The 22,377-nt window shown below is 38.4% G+C and overlaps 1 protein-coding gene across 4 annotated transcripts in view; it reads left to right on the top strand.

Moving 5' to 3' along the window:
• Positions 1-22,377, top strand: part of LOC117429196 (S phase cyclin A-associated protein in the endoplasmic reticulum-like) — a 96,448-nt gene that overhangs the window by 17,869 nt on the left and 56,202 nt on the right. For 3 of the 4 annotated variants that reach the window (XM_058998843.1, XM_058998844.1, XM_058998846.1), the window contains exons 5-19: positions 709-809; positions 3,248-3,364; positions 5,061-5,233; positions 6,212-6,462; positions 7,033-7,254; positions 9,589-9,765; positions 10,075-10,144; positions 10,325-10,442; positions 11,431-11,542; positions 11,863-12,003; positions 13,035-13,190; positions 14,316-14,458; positions 15,052-15,133; positions 15,648-15,800; positions 19,045-19,152. In XM_058998843.1, the coding sequence (XP_058854826.1) occupies positions 709-809; positions 3,248-3,364; positions 5,061-5,233; positions 6,212-6,462; positions 7,033-7,254; positions 9,589-9,765; positions 10,075-10,144; positions 10,325-10,442; positions 11,431-11,542; positions 11,863-12,003; positions 13,035-13,190; positions 14,316-14,458; positions 15,052-15,133; positions 15,648-15,800; positions 19,045-19,152 (2,124 nt within the window). The remainder of the gene's footprint in view (positions 1-708; positions 810-3,247; positions 3,365-5,060; positions 5,234-6,211; positions 6,463-7,032; positions 7,255-9,588; positions 9,766-10,074; positions 10,145-10,324; positions 10,443-11,430; positions 11,543-11,862; positions 12,004-13,034; positions 13,191-14,315; positions 14,459-15,051; positions 15,134-15,647; positions 15,801-19,044; positions 19,153-22,377) is intronic. The other variant, XM_058998845.1, reaches the window with a different exon arrangement.

Raw genomic sequence — 22,377 nt, forward strand, 5'->3', positions numbered from 1 at the left:
TCTTATATGTTAAATACAGATGCTCAGATGTTTGCTGACAGATTTTTGGTTGTGGGGTGTTTAGACCTGCAATCCCTATTTGCAATGACCCTTCCAACCTTCACAAGTTTATTTTTGCTACTGAATTAGAAAGCACAGTAAACACAGTATACCAGACTGACTGCTTTCAAAAGTCATCAGTGTGTTATTACATTGTCACTCAACTGAAAATAAAAAAAATAATTCTACAGCTTTTACTGGGATTCAGTTCCAGGGTTTTTTTTTCCACATGTTGTTTTATGAGAAGTAATAAAACAGCTACATTGTTGTGCTTATTTGGAAATTATACCCTATATAGGCTGAATTATGTTGAATGATTTTTGTTTATTACATTTTAATCTGCGACCTCCTGGAAGTAAGAATACAGAACCTTAAATACATCAAGAATGAAAAGAAAGAACAACAAAATATACACGTCTTCACTGACATTATTATCACAACCGTGCCCTTCTCATCTTCTATTACCTGCCAAAAAACGTTCCATAGTCTCTGTAAATACTCTGGGTTGCTTAATTCTTCAGCTTTGACTTTGAAAATGAAAAAATAATGCAGAATGAATCCACCTTGAATAAAAACTTAATATACTAAATCAACAAGGCTAACCTATATTGGCAAATGTCCTACTACCGCAACAAAATCAAATGTGTGTTGTGTGCCCTCTTTCCACAGGAGGTGCTTATGATGTTAGATAACTATGTACGAGATTTCAAAGCTTTAATCGACTGGATACAGCTGCAGGAAAAGCTGGAGAAAACAGATGCCCTGAACAGGTAAGTTTCAAATGTATTCAGACACTTACAGGGAGCAAACTCTTGAATTTGCATGGCAAACCTGTACAACTTACAACAGCACTACTGTGTAAAACTTGCAGTAGGAAATAGCTGTCACAAATCAATTGGGTAAAGTATATTTCAAGGCAATCCACAAGTTCATTGGCTTGTCCTTTAGCAGTAGAAAGGACTGCTACACAAATATATTGATTCAAGCACAAAACCCTTTTAACAGACTGTCTTTGCTTCCAGCTATAAATACAACCATGCTGGCAGTATATTCCAGTATATATTGCCCAAGCACTTCAGCAGTTTTAAGGGCTCGTGAAAAGCATGATTTGTGTAAGCAGTCTATTTTGTAATGTCTTCAGTTGCATAACTGTTTTTATCTCTTTGCAGGTATCTTCCTCCATTCTATACGTCTCAATCACAGATTTAACTTTTTAAAAAATTATTATTATTTTTTTTTTTGGGTTCTTTGAACTTCACATGCTGACATGGCCCCTTCCTTTTTGTTTTAATATTAGATTAACCTCTTCCCCTTTAGAAAAGGCTTTAACAGAAGACCAACCGCTAAGCGATATCACAGCTCTTTATAGGGGAATAACAGCAAAGACCCCTTAGAAGCTGTCTTCGTCTTCTCTGCTTTGTAGAGCTGTCAGCAGGCCTAATTGAAGATTGCATTACAGTTTGTCAAAATGTGTCTTTACTTATTTCTACCTGGCAACATCAAAAGTCATTGACAAGTGGGGAAAACTGACATTAAACCACTATAACGTTTTAGACAAAGCACACAGACACTAGTTTGTGCCCTTGAACTTGTTCTTCTCTTTTGCATTACATTTTACAGTATCTGTAATGTAAGTGACATGAAGCAGAGCAGCCAGTGCCTCTGGAGCAGCACAGATCCAAAATACTTCCTGTGCAAAGAGGCTACAGTCAGTCAGTTAGAGAGAAGTTAGAATTCTAGTTTAAGCTTTGTGTAACTGACCTGATGCAGAAACACATGACCTTTTAGGAAATATAAAACTCATAATTTCTAAATAATTATTTCAAACCAATTACATATATCCGGTATTACTCCGAATATGAAACTGAAATAATTTTTTTTTTTTTTTACCATGACATTAAACAACAGTCTCTTTTTTTATAATCTGTGCATTTAAGTTAAAATCACAGTTTAAAAGAGACTTCCTCTGTCTTGTTGTGATGTTATGATGATAATATTATAAGATTCAGTCATTGCTGTGATGGGTGGAGGTAGAGCTGTGGGCTTTATCACGGTGATACAGCAGGGATAGAAATCCAGAACTAAGCATTTTTTTTAAATGTTGTTTGTTTCAAGCATATCTTTGCATTTTGTCCATTGTATTTATCGTGTTACTTGTGCTGAACTTGTGTGGTCTTTTTTTACCAGCTTTTTCATTAACAGCAAGTTAACATTTAACATAAAGGAGTATTTTTTATTTTTACTTACTACAGTTCTGCACTCAGTTTCCAGGATATTTAGCTTTACTTTTGAGGCAGTCTCTGAGCAAGCTTGAGTAAGGTTTCTGTATTGAGGTCATTAAAAACAACAAAAAAAAATTACCGTTAGGCGTGTGCACTGGTAATATCTTCCAGCCCAGAAACACAGTGAGTTTGTTAAAGATCTGCAGTGGAACATTTTAGACAAACTTACTGTTCCAATATTACTCAAAGATTGCTCCTAATGTATAATACACTGATGTCGGAGTGCAGAAACTGTACAAAAAAAATTAAAATGTAATACTCTACAGCAATACTCGTAGTGCTCTGGAAATTGAATCAAATAGTCGGCACCAGTCAGTTAAGAGTCAATGAAAAAGCACATTCCAGTGTTGAGCAACTTCATTTTCAAAGCTTTTCAGAAGTACTGATTATCCCTGGCTGGTTTGTTCAGGCTGTTTTTATTCATATGTGTGTTTCTGTTGTTGTCTGTTTTTGTAATAGTCATAAGTGTTACAATTTCAGAAGCGTGCAGGTTTGGGCTGCTTCATCTGCTCATAAAAAGCAGAGTAAGCAGTCCTAAAGCTGTAAAGTTGTTTTATAATGCACAATAGGTGACCGAACTTATATCCAAAAAGGCTAGTAATGTAATGAACTTTTAATACATTATTAAAATTCATTGTATGTTAGATTTTGTATTATTATAATATATATATATATATATATATATATATATATATATATTAGCTCAAAGAGCCAGCTGCCCGACGTTTCGATATGTTGTACATATCTTTCTGAAGGGAGCCTGTGTTTGAATCCAAACATTGGAGGTATTTATAGGTTTATTTATATATATATAATTTATTATTATTTTTTTTTGTAATTTTACGACTTTGCCTTTTCATACATGATTGTGAAATGATGAGTGGCTCAACACCAACTATAACTTTTTACATGTTGGTTCAATGCAGACCCACATCCCTGGCGTGGGAGGTGAGGAAAATGTCTCCAGGGCGTCATGTGATCTCCAGTCCATCTACAGACAGAATTAATCCCACTCCGAGCGCCCGCAGGTCCCTGAACTTCGGGTAGGGTTCATCATTAACTTTTGTTTCACAGCTTCGTCATGAGCATTTATCTCAATCTAATTAACTTGCTGTAACCCACAGTTCTGAGGGGTGTTCCACACGGAAATGGAAAAGGAATATAAAGTCGTTAAGCAGTTTCCCATAAAAAAAAAAAACCCAAAAAACTGGGAGGATTATCAAAGCCAGTTGTTTCTGCCAACCTGATCTGTCATTGAGAACAATTTACAAGAATTTAGCAGCGTAATTGTGGAGAATTAAAAAGCTAGGACAAGAGGGCTTTCAAAATGTAGGCGTGACAACAGCAATGCAGTAATGTTAGCCCCCAAGCATACATTCCAACAAAGAGTTGCAGGAAAAATACAGTAGACAAGATCAATGACATTGTATGTGTGACCCAAGAGTTACCTCGCCAGTGAACACAATAGAAATGCCTAAGGTGCAGTTGGATTCATTTTTCCTGGCACCGGGGATGCTTAGCAGCTTTACATGTGACATTGTTAGGGGTTTATGCTGGTGCTAGTGGCTGTTCATTTTACTTCAGGAGCAACAATATGTTGCTACTCTTAGCCAACAAGTTATATTACTTCTGTTACTTCACTTAGAATCTTACAGTTTTACTTCCGAATGTTTAAACTAATATATAAAATTCACATTAAAAGAAGATTAACATTGTATATTTCTTATTTTGTAACTTGAAAGATTACACTTTATAGAGTATGAAGCTTTGAGAGCAATATAAATAATTCTTGCTGAGAGGAAACAAAATGGCAAATTAGATCAAAAGTACATTAAACTTTAAATAAGTCAATATCGTGATAAGATCTCCAAGTGCTACACATGCACTAATTGGGTGGAATTTGCACACCCATCGGTAAAAGGAGAATCAATCATTTGTTTAATGTGATTTTGAGGGATTTCCTTTCCTTAAACACAGAGAAACAAAGAGCTGTTCAGATATAATTGTGGTTAAAGACTGCTGAAGCGTTGGTTCAATATGTACATTATTTTGTAGTTCAACACTGCAGGAAATATATATTGATTATAATGGAACACTGTCGACTACAATTGCCATTTATCCTTTACAGAAGAGTCAGGGAGCAGCATTTTTACAGGTCACGAAACAGTCAACAAGTAGTGATTCTGTAATGTGCCTTTTTAGAAGCAGTCGGAGATTACACACCACAGTCTATCTGTGTGTGTGGTTTTTTATTTTTGCTGCCTCTACTCTGTTTTTGTATTATATTTTAGATTAATCTGATGGTAATAATTTAATAGGTACTGTACATTCTTTACACATTTCTTAACATTTGGAAGAGCTTATAAAAATTTTTCCTTAGAATCAGTGTTATGTGGTATTTGGTATTCGGGTTATTCACAGTGAAATATAAATGCATATAATATAGGGAGGGAAATAGGATGACCATTGCATAGCAGTTTAATCCATTCCTGGTTTTACTATGGGTTTACTAAGCGTGAGCTTGTTACCAATACACTGGGAGTAACTGGGGGGGGGGGGGTGGAGAACCTCTTAAACCACCTGAAATGTAGCCTATAATATCACCCCAAACCCACACAACCCGAACTGCTTATTGTAGCCTATAACATCACACCAAACCCACACAACCCAAACTGCTTATTGTAGCCTATAACATCACACCAAACCCACACAACCCAAACTGCTTATTTTCCTGTTTAGGGGACCTCCTCCCACACTGTCAGCCTCACGCCTCACCCCCACTGGGTCCAGCTGGGCAGATAAGGTCAAGTCTGCTCATACAGCCACAGCAGCCAACCGGACTGGATCCGGGCTTTGTCAGCCAGCCTCTCAGAACACGCTGCGGAAACCAGCTGAGAAACACGGTCAGAAAGGTACTGTGAAGCCTTTTTACTATTTCTGCTTTACAGTCACAGCAACACCACCACCACAAAAACAAAATCCACACACTTCTTTAACACAGTTAAAAAGCAGCGTCAGTCCGCATGCAAGAACCAGTGAGTCTGTGGCCTTTGAGCTTGACTCTGACTCCCACACGTAAATTTGACAATTCAGAGTGGTAAGGTCCAATTGGCATAGCAATGCAATGAAAATATCCCCTTCAATCGCTGCGTGCATAATTGTACCATATTAAGTTTACTATCTAGGTATCGATTTTATAATGCATATTATAAGGCATCTTCTCAAACTCCATAGAGTTTTCACAGACTTTTAAAATTTCTATAAAAAATAAAATAGACCGAAGGGGATATTGAGATGCATAATTGTATGATGTTGCTTTTTTATTAAATGTTTTCTTGCTTTTCATTATTCCTAAAGTCGTAGCCAAGTCATACAATCAAGTGAGATTACCCAGGCTAAATCCAAGGAGCCATATTCAGTTTAACTACATGCCAGATACTCTGAAAAGGGGACTTCACACAGGCCTGTAAACTGAATAAGCTTCTTGGATCCCACCTGCTGATTTGCAGTGCCATGCAGCACCAGATGCATGAACTGGTTTGTTTTACTGGTTTGATACTTAATCTGTCCCATTGCACTAAAGCTATGGTTAGATCCAGAGGGGTTTAATGAAAGAAAAAAATAATAATTAAGGAAAAAAAACATTTCATTCCATTTAATTCATATTTTTATAATTCAAACCTTTCCTTAGTCCTTATATCGTGCCCTGCTTTTTTTTGTTTAAAATCTGTCAGTATTTCAAGTGAATCAGATGTTTATTATGAGACCATTTTAATACTGCTGGAAAGTCTGGGACTGTGTTTTGTCACTATCGTGATTTTTCAATCAGACTGACGTACCTGTGTGAGTTTCTAATAATGTTTTTTCTTTTTTTGTTTATTTTAACGCAGGTAAAAAAGACGCAGAAGGCTGGGAAACCGTGCAGCGTGGAAGACCAGCGAGGCCCAGATCTGCTGTTATGGTAGCCAAGATGACTGCAGCCCCAGCTCCCCAGAGCCCAAAGGATGACAGCGATAAGGAAAATACACAACGGGGTCCTGCACAAGTATACCCAGACAGAGAACAGCTGGATCTGGAAAAACCGAGAACCGCAGAACTTACAGAAGAGAAACCAGACACCCAGACAAAGGACACAATGCAGGTACTAGTTACTTTGTGAGATTTATGTAAGTCTGAGGCCACATAGCATACAATCAATGTGGAGAGACACCCAGTTTAGGCAACCCTGTAAAACACTGTTTTCAGCTTGTTACTGTTCCAGCTGCCGTAATTGTACCGTGTGTTGCTGTGTTTAATATTTGACACCACATGACTGCATTGTAGACCCACTATTTTTGCTCTGTTAAAACACTGCCACTTGGTGGCCTTCATTAGAATCATTTATATTATAAAACTGACCCCTAAAACTGTCTTGAGCATTCTCTTGTCTCGTGGAATTGCTCGTCAAAACGGTTTTATAAAATATTATAATCTTGCTTTTATTTTTTTATTTTTTTTTATTATCTAGAATAGCCTGGTGTATTATTAAACTCCCTTTCTTTGTATTGTCATGTGACCGATGTTTACAGTCCATTTATCAGATACAAGCGGTGAAATGTTTATTTTCTTTTAATTTCTTGTTCTATGTGCTTGGTTTTTAACAAAAATCAATATCAATATTTTAAAGAATGCCCTTGGTGCATTTGGTTGATTAAGGATTGTGTTACATTAGTTCACAGCAGACAGTCCCGAGGATTCAGAGAAGTCTGGCAGCTTGCCCTTGCAGGAGATTTCCAGGGAGCCCTGGGCAGAAACTCCAGAGGTTCACACAGACGCTGTCTGTCCTTCAGAGGGACTGAGGGTCGAAGTGGCTCCTGCAGCATCTGGTACAAACCAGACTCCAATTGAAACAGTGAAACTGGAGAGTGAACTAGACCCCACAGAGCTTTCAAATGTGAGTGCTGAGAGATTGGGAAGATGTCCCACTGGGATTCCACTGCCTAAACAAAGTGAATAAAAAATTTTCAGTTCTCTATTGGATAACTAACACATTGTCAAAAAAAAAACAACTTAATAACGTAATGTAGATTTTTTCCAGCTATATTTAAAAAAAGATCACAATGTTAGCATATGTTTTCAGTTGGGTATTATAAATGATTCTGTGTGTGTGGGTTTTATATAGCATGCCCAGAAAGTTGAGAGCCACATTTTCAAAGACGATTTGACAGTAGCTCTGTAGAACTGACAGGCACGGCTGTCATTGTCTGTGGGGATTACAAGTATCCGTAGGTTGGGTATGCTGCTGGAGAAGAGGTTTCGTACCAGATGAGGGGACCTTGTCTTAAATTTCCAGTCCCAGATGTAAATTACACTTTATAGATTGGTAAGCTGGGGTTACAACACAGGCAGTTGCTGTTTCCTGCCTTTGCTGTATTGTTCACAAGGAGAGACTAGTTTTCTGTATAATTAAAATGTTACTTGCTGTATTTAGTTTGTGCCATTCAAAGATTTTTTTTTAAATAAGCTATTTGTTCAACCTTTTCCCCTTCAGACATATTATCTACTAATTACTGAATTCGTTCACATTTTTTTTTTTTTACATTTAGAGAGCTTGGCATTTGGTAGTCGTGGTATTGTAGTTAAGTCCCATTTGTAATATAGTGACTGCTGTATCTTATTTAAACTAATATGAAACATTCACATCATGTAAAATGTCAATTCCAGTTTCCAGTAGTATCTGAGGGGGTTTAGTGAAGCTGGGGTCTGGAGCTTTCAGTTTTTTAATTGAAGGACTCGGTTCCTTGCAAGCCATATGACACTGAGCTGACTGCTGTTCATGATCATTTCCAGATATCATTTTTCACTTTCCAGAGTTTCTTTTTTTTTTTCCCCCTCGGTCTAATTGCGTCTAAAAATGTTTTTTGTTATTTTTTTCCTGCCTTTAAACCAGTTGCCTCATGTTGAAAGCTACTAAAGTTTTTCATGAACAGGTGGAAAACTGTATACTAAAGAGGAATCGATTTTTCTCAGGTCTGTATTGTTTATTGGGTCCTGTTCCAGTTACTTTTTGACCTATACCTCACTTTTTGACCTCTACCTCTAGAATCTGAATAAGTTAATTAGACGCTTGTTTTTTCTTCTATAAGCAGTTTACACTTCAGATGCTTACTGCTGTTTTTAATAATGATCAGCATTTCATGAGTTAACCAGCGATGGTCCCTCCAACTTTATGGCTAGCATCAAAGTTTATCTGGCAGCACTTGGGCTTGAATATGAAGGCCTGCTTAAAATAGTGAGATAAATGGCTTTTTAATGGTCGTACGGGAGTGTTATCTAAACCAAGATCAAACAGGGATTTTGGTTTGTGTTCTAGTGGCCGAGACACCTCTCTGGGTGGCTTTAGATAAGTATTGCAGTGTTTAGACTCCACAGTGGTGCTTGTTAGATGAACAGCCATGGTGTTGAGAGAAAGGTCATTCACATTTCCTTCATTAGTTACATTGCATAGCACTCTCCTTAAAGAACTATTGTTCTATTGTTAAGTCATTCATTCCGTTATTGTTTCGGTTGTGCAAAAAAAAAAAAGAGTTGGCTTGATATCAGATTCAAATGCAGTGTAGTATGCCATGGATTGAAATTGCTTAGGAATTTGATCCTAATTACTCACACTGGCTTAAGCTCACAGTAGTGCATGGAGTGGCTCAAATTTATATGTAATGTCCATCCTGGTACATTATACTGGCCGCCATCTGTAGTTCTGAGCTCAGCTGCCTCTAACTTTTCTAACTGTTCTTTGGGTTTTCTCATTCCATCTCGGCAGCCAACGGACATTTTTGGGATGTTTTTTTGGAGTGTTGCTAAGTGTTTACCTTACAGATAAAGTAGGATTCTTAGTTTTAGATTTTCCTTCAAACGAATTCATTCCATTTTAATGTGTTTGTTGTAGACTTAACTGGTGAAGTAGATAAAGGTTTATTTTATGTGTATTGTTCAGTATGAGAACAAACTGTTTTAAGTAGGTTTGTATTTTGGTGAATGTAAGTGTTCAGTTTTGTTTTGTTTTTAGTGTTTATAAGGGAATAAGTATTGATGCATGTCTGACCCAGTAGAGTATATAACAATATTCTAAAACAAATATACTTTTTTATACATAAATAAATCATCTATCAACAAAGCAAGAAGGCTTGACAGTGTGGAATTTGTATATCATGCAAGCACGTGGACATTTTTATCTGTAATTGCAGCATTGCCAACACTCAATATTTTATTAAAAAAAAAACAATTTCAGACCCAATCCATGGCAGAAGTTTTAGCAAAGAAGGAAGAGCTGGCAGACCGGCTGGAGAAGGCAAACGAGGAAGCCATCGCCAGCGCTATTGCTGAAGAGGAGCAGCTGACGAGGGAGATCCAGGCTGAGGAGAACAATGACTACAACCTGGAGGCTGACAGTGAGGGCGACTTCTCTGTAAGTACATCTGCCTGTCTTTTGGAGAAAATGAGAATTTGATCGTCAAAGGAAACGTGTTCGATGGAATTCCTCGCCTGGTCTTTTCAAAAAATCTTAACCTTCATTCTTTCAATTTGGAAAATGGGATTGTGTTTAATGAAAGAGCAGATTCTTGTGAGGCTCAACCAGTTTGGTAATTTAGTATTGAGAAGACTTCATTTTGGTGCTCTGTGGGGAAAATAAGAATTTTGCTGGGACTGTAAAAATGATATTGTGTCATCTGAACTGATTGCATTCCATTTTTCACTCTCTTTTCTGTTGTTACAGGCTAGCATAGGCAGTGGAAGTATCTGTGGCCTGTCCTTGGATTGGAATGAAGTCTTGGCTGATTATGAAGGTATTTTTTACCACCTTTTAGAAATGTCTCCTGTTATCGTTTGTTATTTGTAAAGCATTTTGTTCCGTTCCACAATGCAGAAACAAACTTGATCCTCTTCCCCAAACAATAATAAAGGCTAAAAGATGTTCACATTTTGTTGCATTGTGTTGATGTTGCATTGGATTTCCTTGTCTTTAGCCCGAGAGCCATGGCGGCAGAGCACTTCCTGGGGGGATATAGTGGAGGAAGAACCAGCCCGCCCTCCTGGCCATGGGATTCACATGCATGAGAAGCTCTCCTCCCCTTCACGGAAAAGGTGAGCCTCTGCCTTTAATATTAAATATTAAATCCATTCCATCTTGTTTTAAGAAAAACAAACCCCAATGCTGCACACAAAGACATGTTGAGAGAGGCAGGATGGTAGCAGCCCTGCAATTGCACCTACAGCTGCTGCTTCTTGTGCCCTCTTCTAGCTGTGTGGAGTGTGCTGGATTAGCAAGTGTAGCAGGTCTAAAACTGGGATCTTAGGACTTTCAGAATGTCTGCTTATTGGCAGGAATACTGCCTTCTGAACCTTTCAGACCTCACAGGAGAGCTATAACTTTGTACGGTAGTTTCCCAGAATTGCTTAGTCCTCAGTTGTAATGTTTCAAAGCTATAAATGACGTATACATAGTAGGCCTTAACTTAGCATTCAGAATTTGTTTTTCTTTGTGGTGACAGTTTTTATGGGAGGAAAAGCTTAAAGCAAAGGTTGCATCATGACTTAACCCAAAAATCAGCCATGTAGCATGTCAAAAACAGCCCCTGGAAATGGATGCTGTTTGTGATATTTTATGTTCATTGTATTATAAAAATGATTAACACATGCTGTGATGACAACTAGTACTTTCTACCTGTAGGGAGTTCTCATGAGCACAGAGAGTTAAATGCACTGCGACAACACTTGCTAGTTTTAGACGAGGAATAAGTTTTCATGACATGTGACGTAACAGGACAAGACACCCCTAGCTAATACTGCACCATGTATGCAGAGTCTACTGTGGCACAGCCGTGTAGTGATCTTCTGGCCTTGGTGTGCATCTCATATGCTTGTAATTTTTTATAAATTATTTGCCAATTCCCATTTTATTAAAAGACGGCAAATAACGACTTCCATGAACAACATTTCTTAGGAAAGCAGCGTCCATAATGACCCACTGCCATAGCTGAATGCCCTCTCCTCTGAAAGTTGGAGAAGGTTTTGTTGTTTCTTTTAACACAATGCTATAAGGCTTGTAAATATATTCAATATTTGTTGACAGGACAATAGCGGAATCTAAAAGGAAACACGAAGAAAAGCAGCTAAAGGCGCAGCAGCTCCGAAAAAAACTAAGAGAAGAACAAACTCACAAACTGCAGAAGTTGTTAGAAAGGGTGAGTACATTTGTCATTTGATAACATGGCTCTATTTCATAAATAAACAGCAACTTTTTATGACAATGACAATTAAGAGGTGAGGGGACAGTTTAACTGCTGCCTATCCAAGCATTGACCTTTCTTTTTGAGAATGCCTCCAAAGGTGACCGGTGACAATTCTGTGGTAGTTTTGTGAAGTTTCCAACTGGTGACAATTCTGTGGTAGTTTTGTGAAGTTTCCAACTCAAGTCTTTGGAAAAAATAAACCTGATGAAATGAGAGTACCTGTGGAATGGCTGCAGCGTGCTGACCCTGCCCTGTTCTGCTCTCTTCCTCAGGAGAAGGAGGTCAGGAAGTGGAAGGAGGAGCTCTTGGATCAGAGACGGAAGATGATGGATGAGAAATTGCTTCATGCAGAGTTTAAACGAGAGCTGCAGTTACAGGCCATCGTTAAAAAGGCACAAGAGGAAGACGCTAAGGTGAGAAAATAACAGGATCAATATTTAATTGGGTTCCATTCCCTGTAATCACTCAATACCGCACCCTCCTTTCAAGGGTGTTGCTGTTTTGTAGTAGCTGCTAGTTTGTCATTTTAGTCTATTGATGTGGCTTAAAAGGTTAAAGTAAAGGGTCGTGTTTTAGCACAGGAAGTATCTGGATGGCCATTTTTACCAGTGGATATGCTGCTAACCCACCTTTGTGTTAATGAAAATATTTTCTTGCGTAATTAACGCATTTTCTTAAACCTTCATAACTGTTTTATGATGACATGCATGCTTCATATATATTAATGAATTGACATGTCTTCTTGCAGGGCAGATGTTTTCTATCCTTGTTTGCACCCCACCTTTTGAATTTAACTTTGCTCTAGGGCCTCCTAAAGGTCAAAGTTAATTGGTTTCAAGTGGGACTGCAAAAGCTGCTTTGAGGTATGATGCAGTAAAGCTGTATCATTGGTTGCTAGCCCCAGCATGCCTGTTCGTATTCCCATTCTGGTTGCTAGTCATTGAACTGAGAAATCCTGGCTGTTAATGTGTTCCAGTCAGTTAGCAGAGCAGAAAATCTGGCGGCTCCCTGAGACCTTGCATCAGGCTTCTGGACTCCCAGGTTTTGCGGTTTCTCTTTTTGTGGCTTGATAGGTAGACATTCGCATAACTTAGCTGATGTAAGTTAATGCAAAACATCTGTAGTAAGAGGTTTCCGTCATTTCAAATTTGAGATTTTGTTGGTAACTTCTTAAATTCTTTCATCTGAACTAGATGTAGTGTATTTACAATGTTTTCCTTGGTGCCTATATAGTTGGTTTTCTCCTTGAAAAGATTTTACACATTTGAGCTGCACATTCTTCACTGACCCAGAAGTGGACGTTCATGCGCATTTCTTTGGGGAATTGAAAGCAGTTGCACAAGTCTAAACGATTAGCAGTGTTTCTTTAATGTGCCGTATTTGATCCTCTTCACTTGCCCATCTAACAGACTTGGTGACCTTTTCCATTTCTGTATCTCTGCAGGTGAATGAGATTGCTTTTATAAACACTCTTGAAGCACAGAACAAAAGGCATGATGTGCTGGCCAAGCTGAAAGAGTACGAACAGAGGCTGAACGAGCTGCAGGAGGAACGCCAGCGGAGACAGGAGGACAAGCAGGCGCGCGATGAGGCTGTGCAGGTATAGATCCAGTGCAGCTTGCCATGTGTTTTTGGTAATTCCAAAATGGTATTAAATCGTAACCCACCAGAGTGAAGCCCATACATTGTGTTGTTCTGCTGTGGTTCACAATATTGTGTTTTTAAATCCAGAAATGGAGCTAAAGCCTGTTTTAATACTTTAACATTTATAACAGAAGCACATAAAAAAAAGGCCTTGTGATGAAAACCGAAGACGAGTTGTTTTGTACCGCAGGGGAATTGCATTATTCACTGGTATTTAATAGGAGCATTATACCTTCTTGTTTTTATAGTTTAGCAATCCCTTCTCCAGTGTACTTTAAGATGAACTTATTTAGCATCAGACTACTGTACTATATTTCCTCTGATACTGTGTGTTTGATGGTCGTCTTAATGTATTGCCGCAGCTGCTGACGGGTCACCCTGTAATTCTCACTGGGTCATTATTACCTTAATAGATATTTTAAATAAACAGATGTTACAAATATATAATGTTACATGCCACTGTACATGCCCTAGGCAGAGAGAAGCATTGTTGTTTAAAAAGCTGCTTTTTTTTTTTTTTTTTTTTGTATAGATTTAACTGTTTTTAAATGTCCAGATTTTGGCCAGTTTCCAGATTACTGATATAAGGTTTGGTGGCCAATTTCTCATGTTGTTTAATTAATAATCTCTCTTTAGAGCAAATGCTGGAGAAATGCATTGCATATATTTTAGTGGCAGCGGGCTCCTGCCATGGTCATTGGAGAGCCCTCATCTCGAGCTGTTATGTTTCTAGCAGTAGGTGTCACTGTGGTCACAAATGATCACCTCCTAAAAGGGACAGGGACTGAGCTGTAAACTGGCCAGCTTGTCCTTTTAATGGATGGGAGGCTAAGTTCCATTGACAAGGTGCTGAAAACTTGGCTTACTAGACCCCACTGGAAAATAATTATCACTGCCCTGGGAACTGGGACATATTTTACAGTAGTCAAGGGACAAAAAAAAAATGAAACTTACTTCATGTAAAACAGGCTTTTTCTCCCTGCTTGTGGCATAGTTCAAACTATCTATGAACCATGGCTACATACATTTGAGAGCAGGACACAGTACTGGGGGCACTGCTGAAGATATTTTGTTTTGGCAGGAGCGCAAACGAGCCCTTGAAGCCGAACGGCAGGCCCGGGTGGAAGAGTTATTGATAAGGAGGAAAGAGCAGGAAGCTCGAATCGAACTGCAGAGACAGGAGAGAGAGCGGGCGCGGGAGGATGCGGCACGGGAAAGAGCCAGGTCTGTGGCCTTGACAGGCAGCCAGGCAGCTCACTGATCTTTTTTTTGTTTGTTTGTTTTGCTTTTGAGAATTGTGTAATGTGGCAGCATTACCAGACAAACAGTAGTGGTTAACCAAGGCTCTTTTTCATTAGGAAATTGTCGATTTTTTTTTTTTTACTTTGAGTTTACTCGGTTTGAAATGAGTCTGCTGGCACAGGCTACACCTCTTTCCAGACCAGCTCTATATCGGAACATCTTGAGGGAGAGGAGGGTGTTTCTGCCCATTTGAGACCTATGCCTATTAAGAAGTAGTCTGGTGATTGAAAGATATTTAAAATACTTGTTCAGTATGTCATAATGTTCCAAGAATGTATAGCCTGATCTCATGAAAACAAATGGGGGGGGATAGATTCTCAGAGGTTTTTTTCTTCAAATTGTTATTTCTGAGACCGTATCGGCTGACCTGATACTTGATGAAAATAGTAGACATACACATTCATATACATACGAGCACATGCATTTTTTACGTTGCAGACTCTTAAGGAGGAAATATGTTAATATAATGCTTTTATAGTCTGGTTAAATGTGTCTTCTGTATTCTTCTCTTCTAGAGATCGAGAGGAGCGACTTGCTGCCCTGAGTGCAGCTCAACAGGAAGCCATGGAGGAACTGCAGAAAAAGATACAGCAAAAGGTGCATGCATAAGCAATATAGTGTGTCAATAGGAAGGTGAACATTAAATTCAAGGAGACAAACATCCTTCTAAACTGCACTGCTACTATTGCTACTTATCAATACAGACTCGCACCGTCTGAAGCCCTGGTGCATGTCATTGAGCTGCTGTGTCAGCCAGGACATGGCAATGATTTTAAAAGGCTACCGTGTAGCAGTACTAGTACCATTGAACAGTACATTGATTTAATGGGATTGATTTACTCTTTAAAGCACATGTTATAGTCTTCAGCAGCTGTCCACTAACTTAAGTAGCCTCATTAGCTCAGATCTCACCCTCCTTCGTGTCAGGCAGGTTATTATTAAAATGACATTGTTTAGATGTGATTATCTGAAGATACCTCCAGACCTTGATGTAACTGAAGAGGATACATACCTGTATAGGTCAGAATATGAAAATGCTACCTCTTTACAAATGTTTTTATTTAAAAAAAAAAAAAGAAAAAAAAAGATGTATCCTCCTTTTTCAATTCAGCATGACGAAAGCAGCCGCAGGCACATGGAACAGATTGAACAGAGGAAAGAAAAGGCTGCAGAGCTGAGCAGTGGAAGACACGCCAATACTGACTACGCACCCAAGCTCACACCTTATGAGCGCAAAAAACAGTGTTCCCTCTGTAATGTGACGGTAAGAGAGAAGCCGTCTTTAGGTACAACCCACAATTATTCAATACGTACTGCTTTACTGGCTTTCCTCTCTTTTGTTACTGTATTCTTTGTAGTCTTCCTGTCCATGACATAGCTTTTGGGTACCATACACTGTGGCGATCAGCAAGCCTTCCTGTGAAAGACTGAAGTGCGAGCAGGCAGGAGGTGTGTAGGAACCAGTTTAAAAGCGCTAAAGCCAAATGGTGGCAGGTGCTCTGGGACACAACTAAACAAATTATCTTGATAAGTGAAGTATGCATCTGCATTGCAAAATACAACACGTAACATTTACATTTAAAACATGAACTGTTAAACACAAGTACGTTTAATGTTTAGATGGTTATTCTTAATAAAGCAGAAGGAAACCCATCTGAAAGCATCCAATTATCTGGAACATGCTTCTTTCAGAACAAGCAGAAAGAAGCACCTTGGAGATTGTGACCTTTCTCAGTGTTTTTTGCCCTTGGCCAGCATTCGACTCAAGTGATCATCCTTAGGTCAGCAGCAAGCACTCCGTTTAATGATATTGGCCAGCTTGAGGTTGTTGTTTTTTACCTTCTCTTCTCCCTGATACAGACACTAATCCGAACCCCATAGATCTTCCTGGTCAAAATTCAGAAAGAAAAAGCCAGAATAAAACTCCCTACATTTTTAAATACGTGTTTCAAGTCTTGACAAACGGCATACACAGTTTTGTTTTATGCAAAACAAAAGACTGGAACATGTGGGTTGATTACAAAGCAAGAATATTTAATATTTGGTTATTTTTAGACTGATTACAGTTTAAAACTGTAATTTGTAGTGTACATTTTCTTACAGTTTTCTATACGCTTTATATCCACTTTATAAGTGTTGAATAAAGAATTACAGGAATGACTGGAAATGCATGTTATACAGAGTTAAGAAAGCATTGTAGGAATAACAATAATTACAATTGTTTACAGTTGCCTATTATAATTGGGCGACTGTTCTATATGAAAAGCTATGGGGAAGGTAGTACTCTGAAGAGAGAAAAGCTTACAACAGAATTTGAAATGCATACATTGGCTTAAATCAACTAACATAAAATACATTAAAGATTTAAATAACTATTTATGCTGCAGGTGCTGTTTTTTTTAATATAATGGTTTATACTAAATATAGCAATCAAAGAAATGTAGCTCCAAGAAAGGATGTATTTGGTCACAGAAAAAGGAAGATAACGATAGATAAAGAAAAAAAGGCTTCAGAGAGATCATTTACACCTTCAGGACTGAGCTGAGGAAGGAATTCTGATGCCAGTGAAGATGTTAAGGGCCTCCTGCCAAAGTGCCCTTGCAAAGCCTTTTAAAGTCTGGTTTCAGTGAACACTAAAAAACACTGGAGTGGAACAAAGTAGAAGTAAAACCTTGTAAAAATCAAGAAAGATCAAATAAAACCTTGGGGATGAGCCCGGTACAGACTAAGAGACTGCTGTGTATAATCAATATTGATCCATGTAGCCCAGGGCAAACCTTCAAGCAAAATATTATTGGTAATTATTTAACCAAAACATATTACCATAGAGCTGCATAGCTTTTTATTCAAAGGGAATGCTGTTCTTGGGTCGGAGCACCAATGGAAACCAAATAAATTCATGATTATATGACTTGTCCACTCCTTAGCATTGTCAGTAGTAGTGACATTGCAGTCATAGATATTGGTTTAAACAAATATGTAGAAAGCAAACTATTCTAAACTCCAGGAACTCAGTCTCCCTGAGTAATTATTGCTGGTTCCAATTAAAACAACTCTAAATCAAATTTAAAGAAGATGACAGTTGTACAGATGTTTACCCCTTCTTAAACCCCGAGGGCAGTACTCCTCCGAGGACATGAGAGAAAAGTGACATTTATAGGGCTCTCGGCCACCAGGAGGTATTAATAGTCAAGCTGCAACAGTTCATTTACAGACCAGGGTTATCCAGACAATAAAGCCATAAAGGAACAATTTAAATGTGCCAGGTTGCAGTGATTCAGGCCTTAGGTATCAAGTTCTGTTCGAATGAAGGGTCACAGACCCAATACGTATCACCACAGGGCCTGGATAAAGTTCAAACTGAAAGATTGCACTACAAGATTTCTGTTGGAGTATTACCAACACAGATGATGAAGAAAAGACAGCATGCTTTTGGTTTCACCTCAAGAGAAGAGAATAGCCAGTGTATTGGTTACTGTGGCATGGACAGGCCCCACAAAGACTGTATCAATTATTATTTTTATTTTTTTTCATAATGTGCCTTTTCTATTGGAGAACACTTTGTGATACTAAAAATCTTGGTATTATGGAATTATATTATTTGTTTGTTTCTAGCTGTAAGTAAGCTCAACAGGAATCTGCATAGTTACTGTAGCCTATCAAGGTCCTGCATGGAATAGTGAACTTTGTTTTGTGAGGTTAGTTTCCCTTCTCATAATGACAACACATGACAAGTTTGGTAGCTGTTGCTGAAAAAGAAGCCCAGAGGTTTTAATGAACACAGAGTTTAAACTGCTCGAACCATTAAACAGGGTAGTGCTACCGATCAGGTATTCTGCCCATTAGGGGGACCAGCTGGGCAGTTTAATTGATCTGTAGGGGGAAAGAGGTGTGCTGTCACACATGCTGTCAATCCATCACCTTTTACTAGCAATATTATCAAACTGTATGAGAGAAAGATGAAATGCATGGCTCATCAGAAGGTCACTGATCTAGTACAGACAGGACCATGGTAAGAGTGCTGTCAAACTTCACAACCGGATCTGTCAGCCACTAGTTATCTGGGGTTCATTATTTGGATAAGACACACTGTTGACCAGAACTGCAATACTTTACTTAGTTCTATATTATTAGTATGTATTTTTGTATACATAAAAAAAATAGGCAAATATCTAAAGCAACTAAAGAACTTACAGTTTATGAACATGAGCAGGCCATTTGGCCTATCATTGCACAATTGATCCTAATACTGCCAATGTTTGATTCATAACAAAAATGACAGTCAAACATCTAACCCTGCACGTGAGAAAATACGTAAATACCAGCGAGGGTCCCATTTGAACAGTTGTAAATATATTGAGATCTGCCACCCTTTCATATGAATTGCCTTGATGACTGCCAGTAGCATAGCACTGATGTATTGAGCCATCACACCTGCTCGTGGTCATATGTTCTTACCCATAGAGCCAGCTCTACCAACTGTTCCTGTTCTCCTTCTCTGATTGCAGATCACCTCTGAGGTGTACCTGTTCAGCCACATCAAAGGGAAGGGGCACCAGCAGGCAGTGAGAGACAGCAGCAGCATCCAGGGCAGGGAGCTCTCAGACGAGGAAGTGGTACGCTAATTGCAGAGAGAAGCTTTCACGGTCCTGCTTGCAATAGGAGATTAGCCATATCACAGCCCTCCTGTACTTTTGACAACTGCTGTGTTATATGCCTCACCTTTTGACCTCCATACCTTCTTCATTCTAACCTCTTCCATGTGCAATCTCTAATGCCTTCCACTTCCACTTTAATTCATTATGTCAGTTCTTCAGTCTCTTTTCTGCTGGCCTAAATAATAAACAGCGGTATTTGTGGCAAGACACTTTCACATGCTGGTGATACACTGCCCAAAGCAGACATATGAGATGATCGTGCCTATAAGAATGAACCATTTAAAGGAAGTTTTGGAAATTTTGTGAATAAACAGCTAAATTAAAATCATGCATTTTCGGTTCTTCCTACAATTTAAATGTATTTAAATATAATGGCTAATTTTTAACGATTTTAGATATGGAGGTGTTTGGCTCAACTATACAGAATTCATAACCTAGTTCTTCACTTTTTATAGGCTATTTGGCAACTGAAGATCCCAGGCATTTTTGAAGGCTTGTAATAGAAACCCAGATTATTATGAGCAGTATTGGATGTGCCTCTGGAGAATACAGCAGCTTATGTGAATGCGTAGCTTTGCAATATGTATTTGGTACTTACAGTTATTGCTTGTCTTCTGTCCTGTTTTAATATTATATATGCTATGCCCGTGACCCCTTGTGTTTGACATATTGGATTCTTTATTGTTCACCTCTAGCCTCATACAAAGAAATGATCACTGACCTCTCAAAGCTGACACTCCAGCTCCTTCCCTCTTGTGCTCTTTGACACATTTTTATTTTTGAAGTGAGGGCATTTCATTTAAGGGCTGCAAGGAATCAGGTAGCCATCACTTGATGAAGTGGGGGGTGTGAGGGGTTCCATATCCAGGTCAGGCACAAGTTAAAGGTCACATTCATAAATTGCAGTTGTAATAGAAGACTAAATTGAAATTCCCGGGGTGTGAGCAGAACCCTTGAACCGTTCCCACCCACTCACTCCGCTGGCTCATGGGTACTCAGTCATCTCACAGGGCAGGTCTTACTTCCCAACACAAAATCCATTCCATGGAAGTGGTCAGACGCTCTGTATGCTGCATGCATTAGACCAATTCCTAAGCCAGGACAGTGGCTTTAAAAAAACACTCATTCTGCAATATTAATCTGTAGCGTGTGGGTATATTTAGATCTAGTGTATTTTATTAAATCCTCTACCTTATTTATATAAATTGGGGAGCTCTGCAAAGAACAGAAAACAGAATTTAAATTAATTTTAAAACCGGTTCTGAGATTGACCTTTAAATCCACTGCCAATTAACACAGCTACTGGTGGCAATTGTTGTGTCAAATGCGGAGTCTGTTTTAGTTGTTGAAGTTTCACACATTTAATGTATAATGGTTAATGTAGTTTAAAATGTTAGTGGAATACAGTAGTCATGTGGCTAGACTTCAGTGTAGAAGGTAGTGGGTTTGTGCTTCAGTCAGGTTAGCTGGGAGTTGATGGTGTAAGGTCAGAAGCTGTGTGGGGCAGGCAGGTGTGGAGTTGGCCTTTTAACCCTATTGTGTATTAATGTAAGAGAAAAAAACCCCACAGAAATATGCAATAGCCCTTATAATACTTGATAGTTTAGAAACAGCTTAAATATACTTTCCATTTACTATTATATGAAGTGAATATTAATAATGTAAAAGTTATGTTTAAATAATGAGTAATGAAGCCTTCTGTGACTATGTAAGCAGGTTGCCACTGCAGTCTCTCCACGCTGTCCATCACTGGCATATCCTTTGAACTGTGCCTTGCCGTATCCTATTATATATAGAAGGGGCATCAAATCTATCATTTCCCATAACTGGTGAAGCCAGCTTGAGAGCCCTTTGTAGCAGAGTGAGGAAACAAAAGAGAGAAGATAGGTGAACATATCATTTTGACATAATGAGATAATAAAATGACAGTTTTACTGCCACCATAGGTGTGATATTTTAAATAGTCTCTCATATTACCCTGACAAAAAGCAGACAGTGTTATTGTCAGCCTCTTCGGCCCCGGGCTACCCTCTTTGTGTCCTTTTGTCTTTTTCCTGCAAAAGCGCCATTAATCCCAAACAGTTGGGGATGTTTTTTTTCTTGAATTCTCAGCTTTTACAAAAGTTACATATTACATAGTTAGTCAGATTACTGAATAAATTTGAAGCTGTTCAATAAATCTTTTCTTCTGCGAAAATATTAAAGTTGCAGCCATTAGTTATGTAGCAGTATCAGAAGTTGTAATTTAAAGACAAGTAAGTTTCTTGCCTTGAGAGAATTCAAGAATTCAAAAATAGCAATATATTTTCCTTAGTAATGGAATACAGAACTAAACAACATTAAAATGTACCTCTTGTAGCAAACAGCTCTTCTGATACTAATAGTATTGACATCTGGGCTGTAGTCGCTGTGGTGTCAGCTTTCTAACAGATGTTGTGTACTGTATATTATCTGGTCAGGAAGATTCTTCTTATATATCATCTTTTAGGAAAAAGGTTTGGACAAACCTAATCCTTTTAACGCAGTTTATAAGGCCCCAAGACAGCCATTGTTCAGGCTTATTTTTTTTAAAGGTGCTACAGAAATAATCCCGTCTAGGTAAACAGTAAACAAGATAAGTGTTGCCCCTTTTAGGAAGATTGCAGAGCATCTGTCGGGTCAGGTCAGGTCAGGCTGGGCTGGATGAAGTAGCATTGTGGACCGGGATGCATTTGATTATTCCTTGGAGTGCACTAGAATAGCCAGTGTAGAAAATGGCCTGTAAACTACATAACACTTCTAGCCAATAATAATACTTTTTTTTCTTCTAACGTTTATTTTGGCACTGCAGTGTCAATAATATTTTAATAGAAGTATAGCTCATAAAGCTCATAAAAGTGTATGCATAAACTATACAAAACCATGTCGAGTTTATTGATTTAAAAAGAAAAAAATGAAACTTGTTTTAAGATGGCTTTAATATTTGAACAATAATTCATGTGTGACAAACCATTTTTTAATAATATGTATATGTCCTTTCAAGTAAAAGGTTCATTTTGATTTAATACAGTTTAGATTAACCCTTCATGCACAAGTATTGGCTGCCAGATATAAACAGGTATACTCGTCATTCCTGTGTTTCTGAAGGCTACATGAAGCAGAGACATCTGCTGTTTCTATAGACAAGACTCCCTCATGCATGTA

This window comes from Acipenser ruthenus, chromosome 24 (assembly GCF_902713425.1).
Source record: "Acipenser ruthenus chromosome 24, fAciRut3.2 maternal haplotype, whole genome shotgun sequence".
In the NCBI taxonomy this organism is placed as follows: Eukaryota; Metazoa; Chordata; class Actinopteri; order Acipenseriformes; family Acipenseridae; genus Acipenser; species Acipenser ruthenus.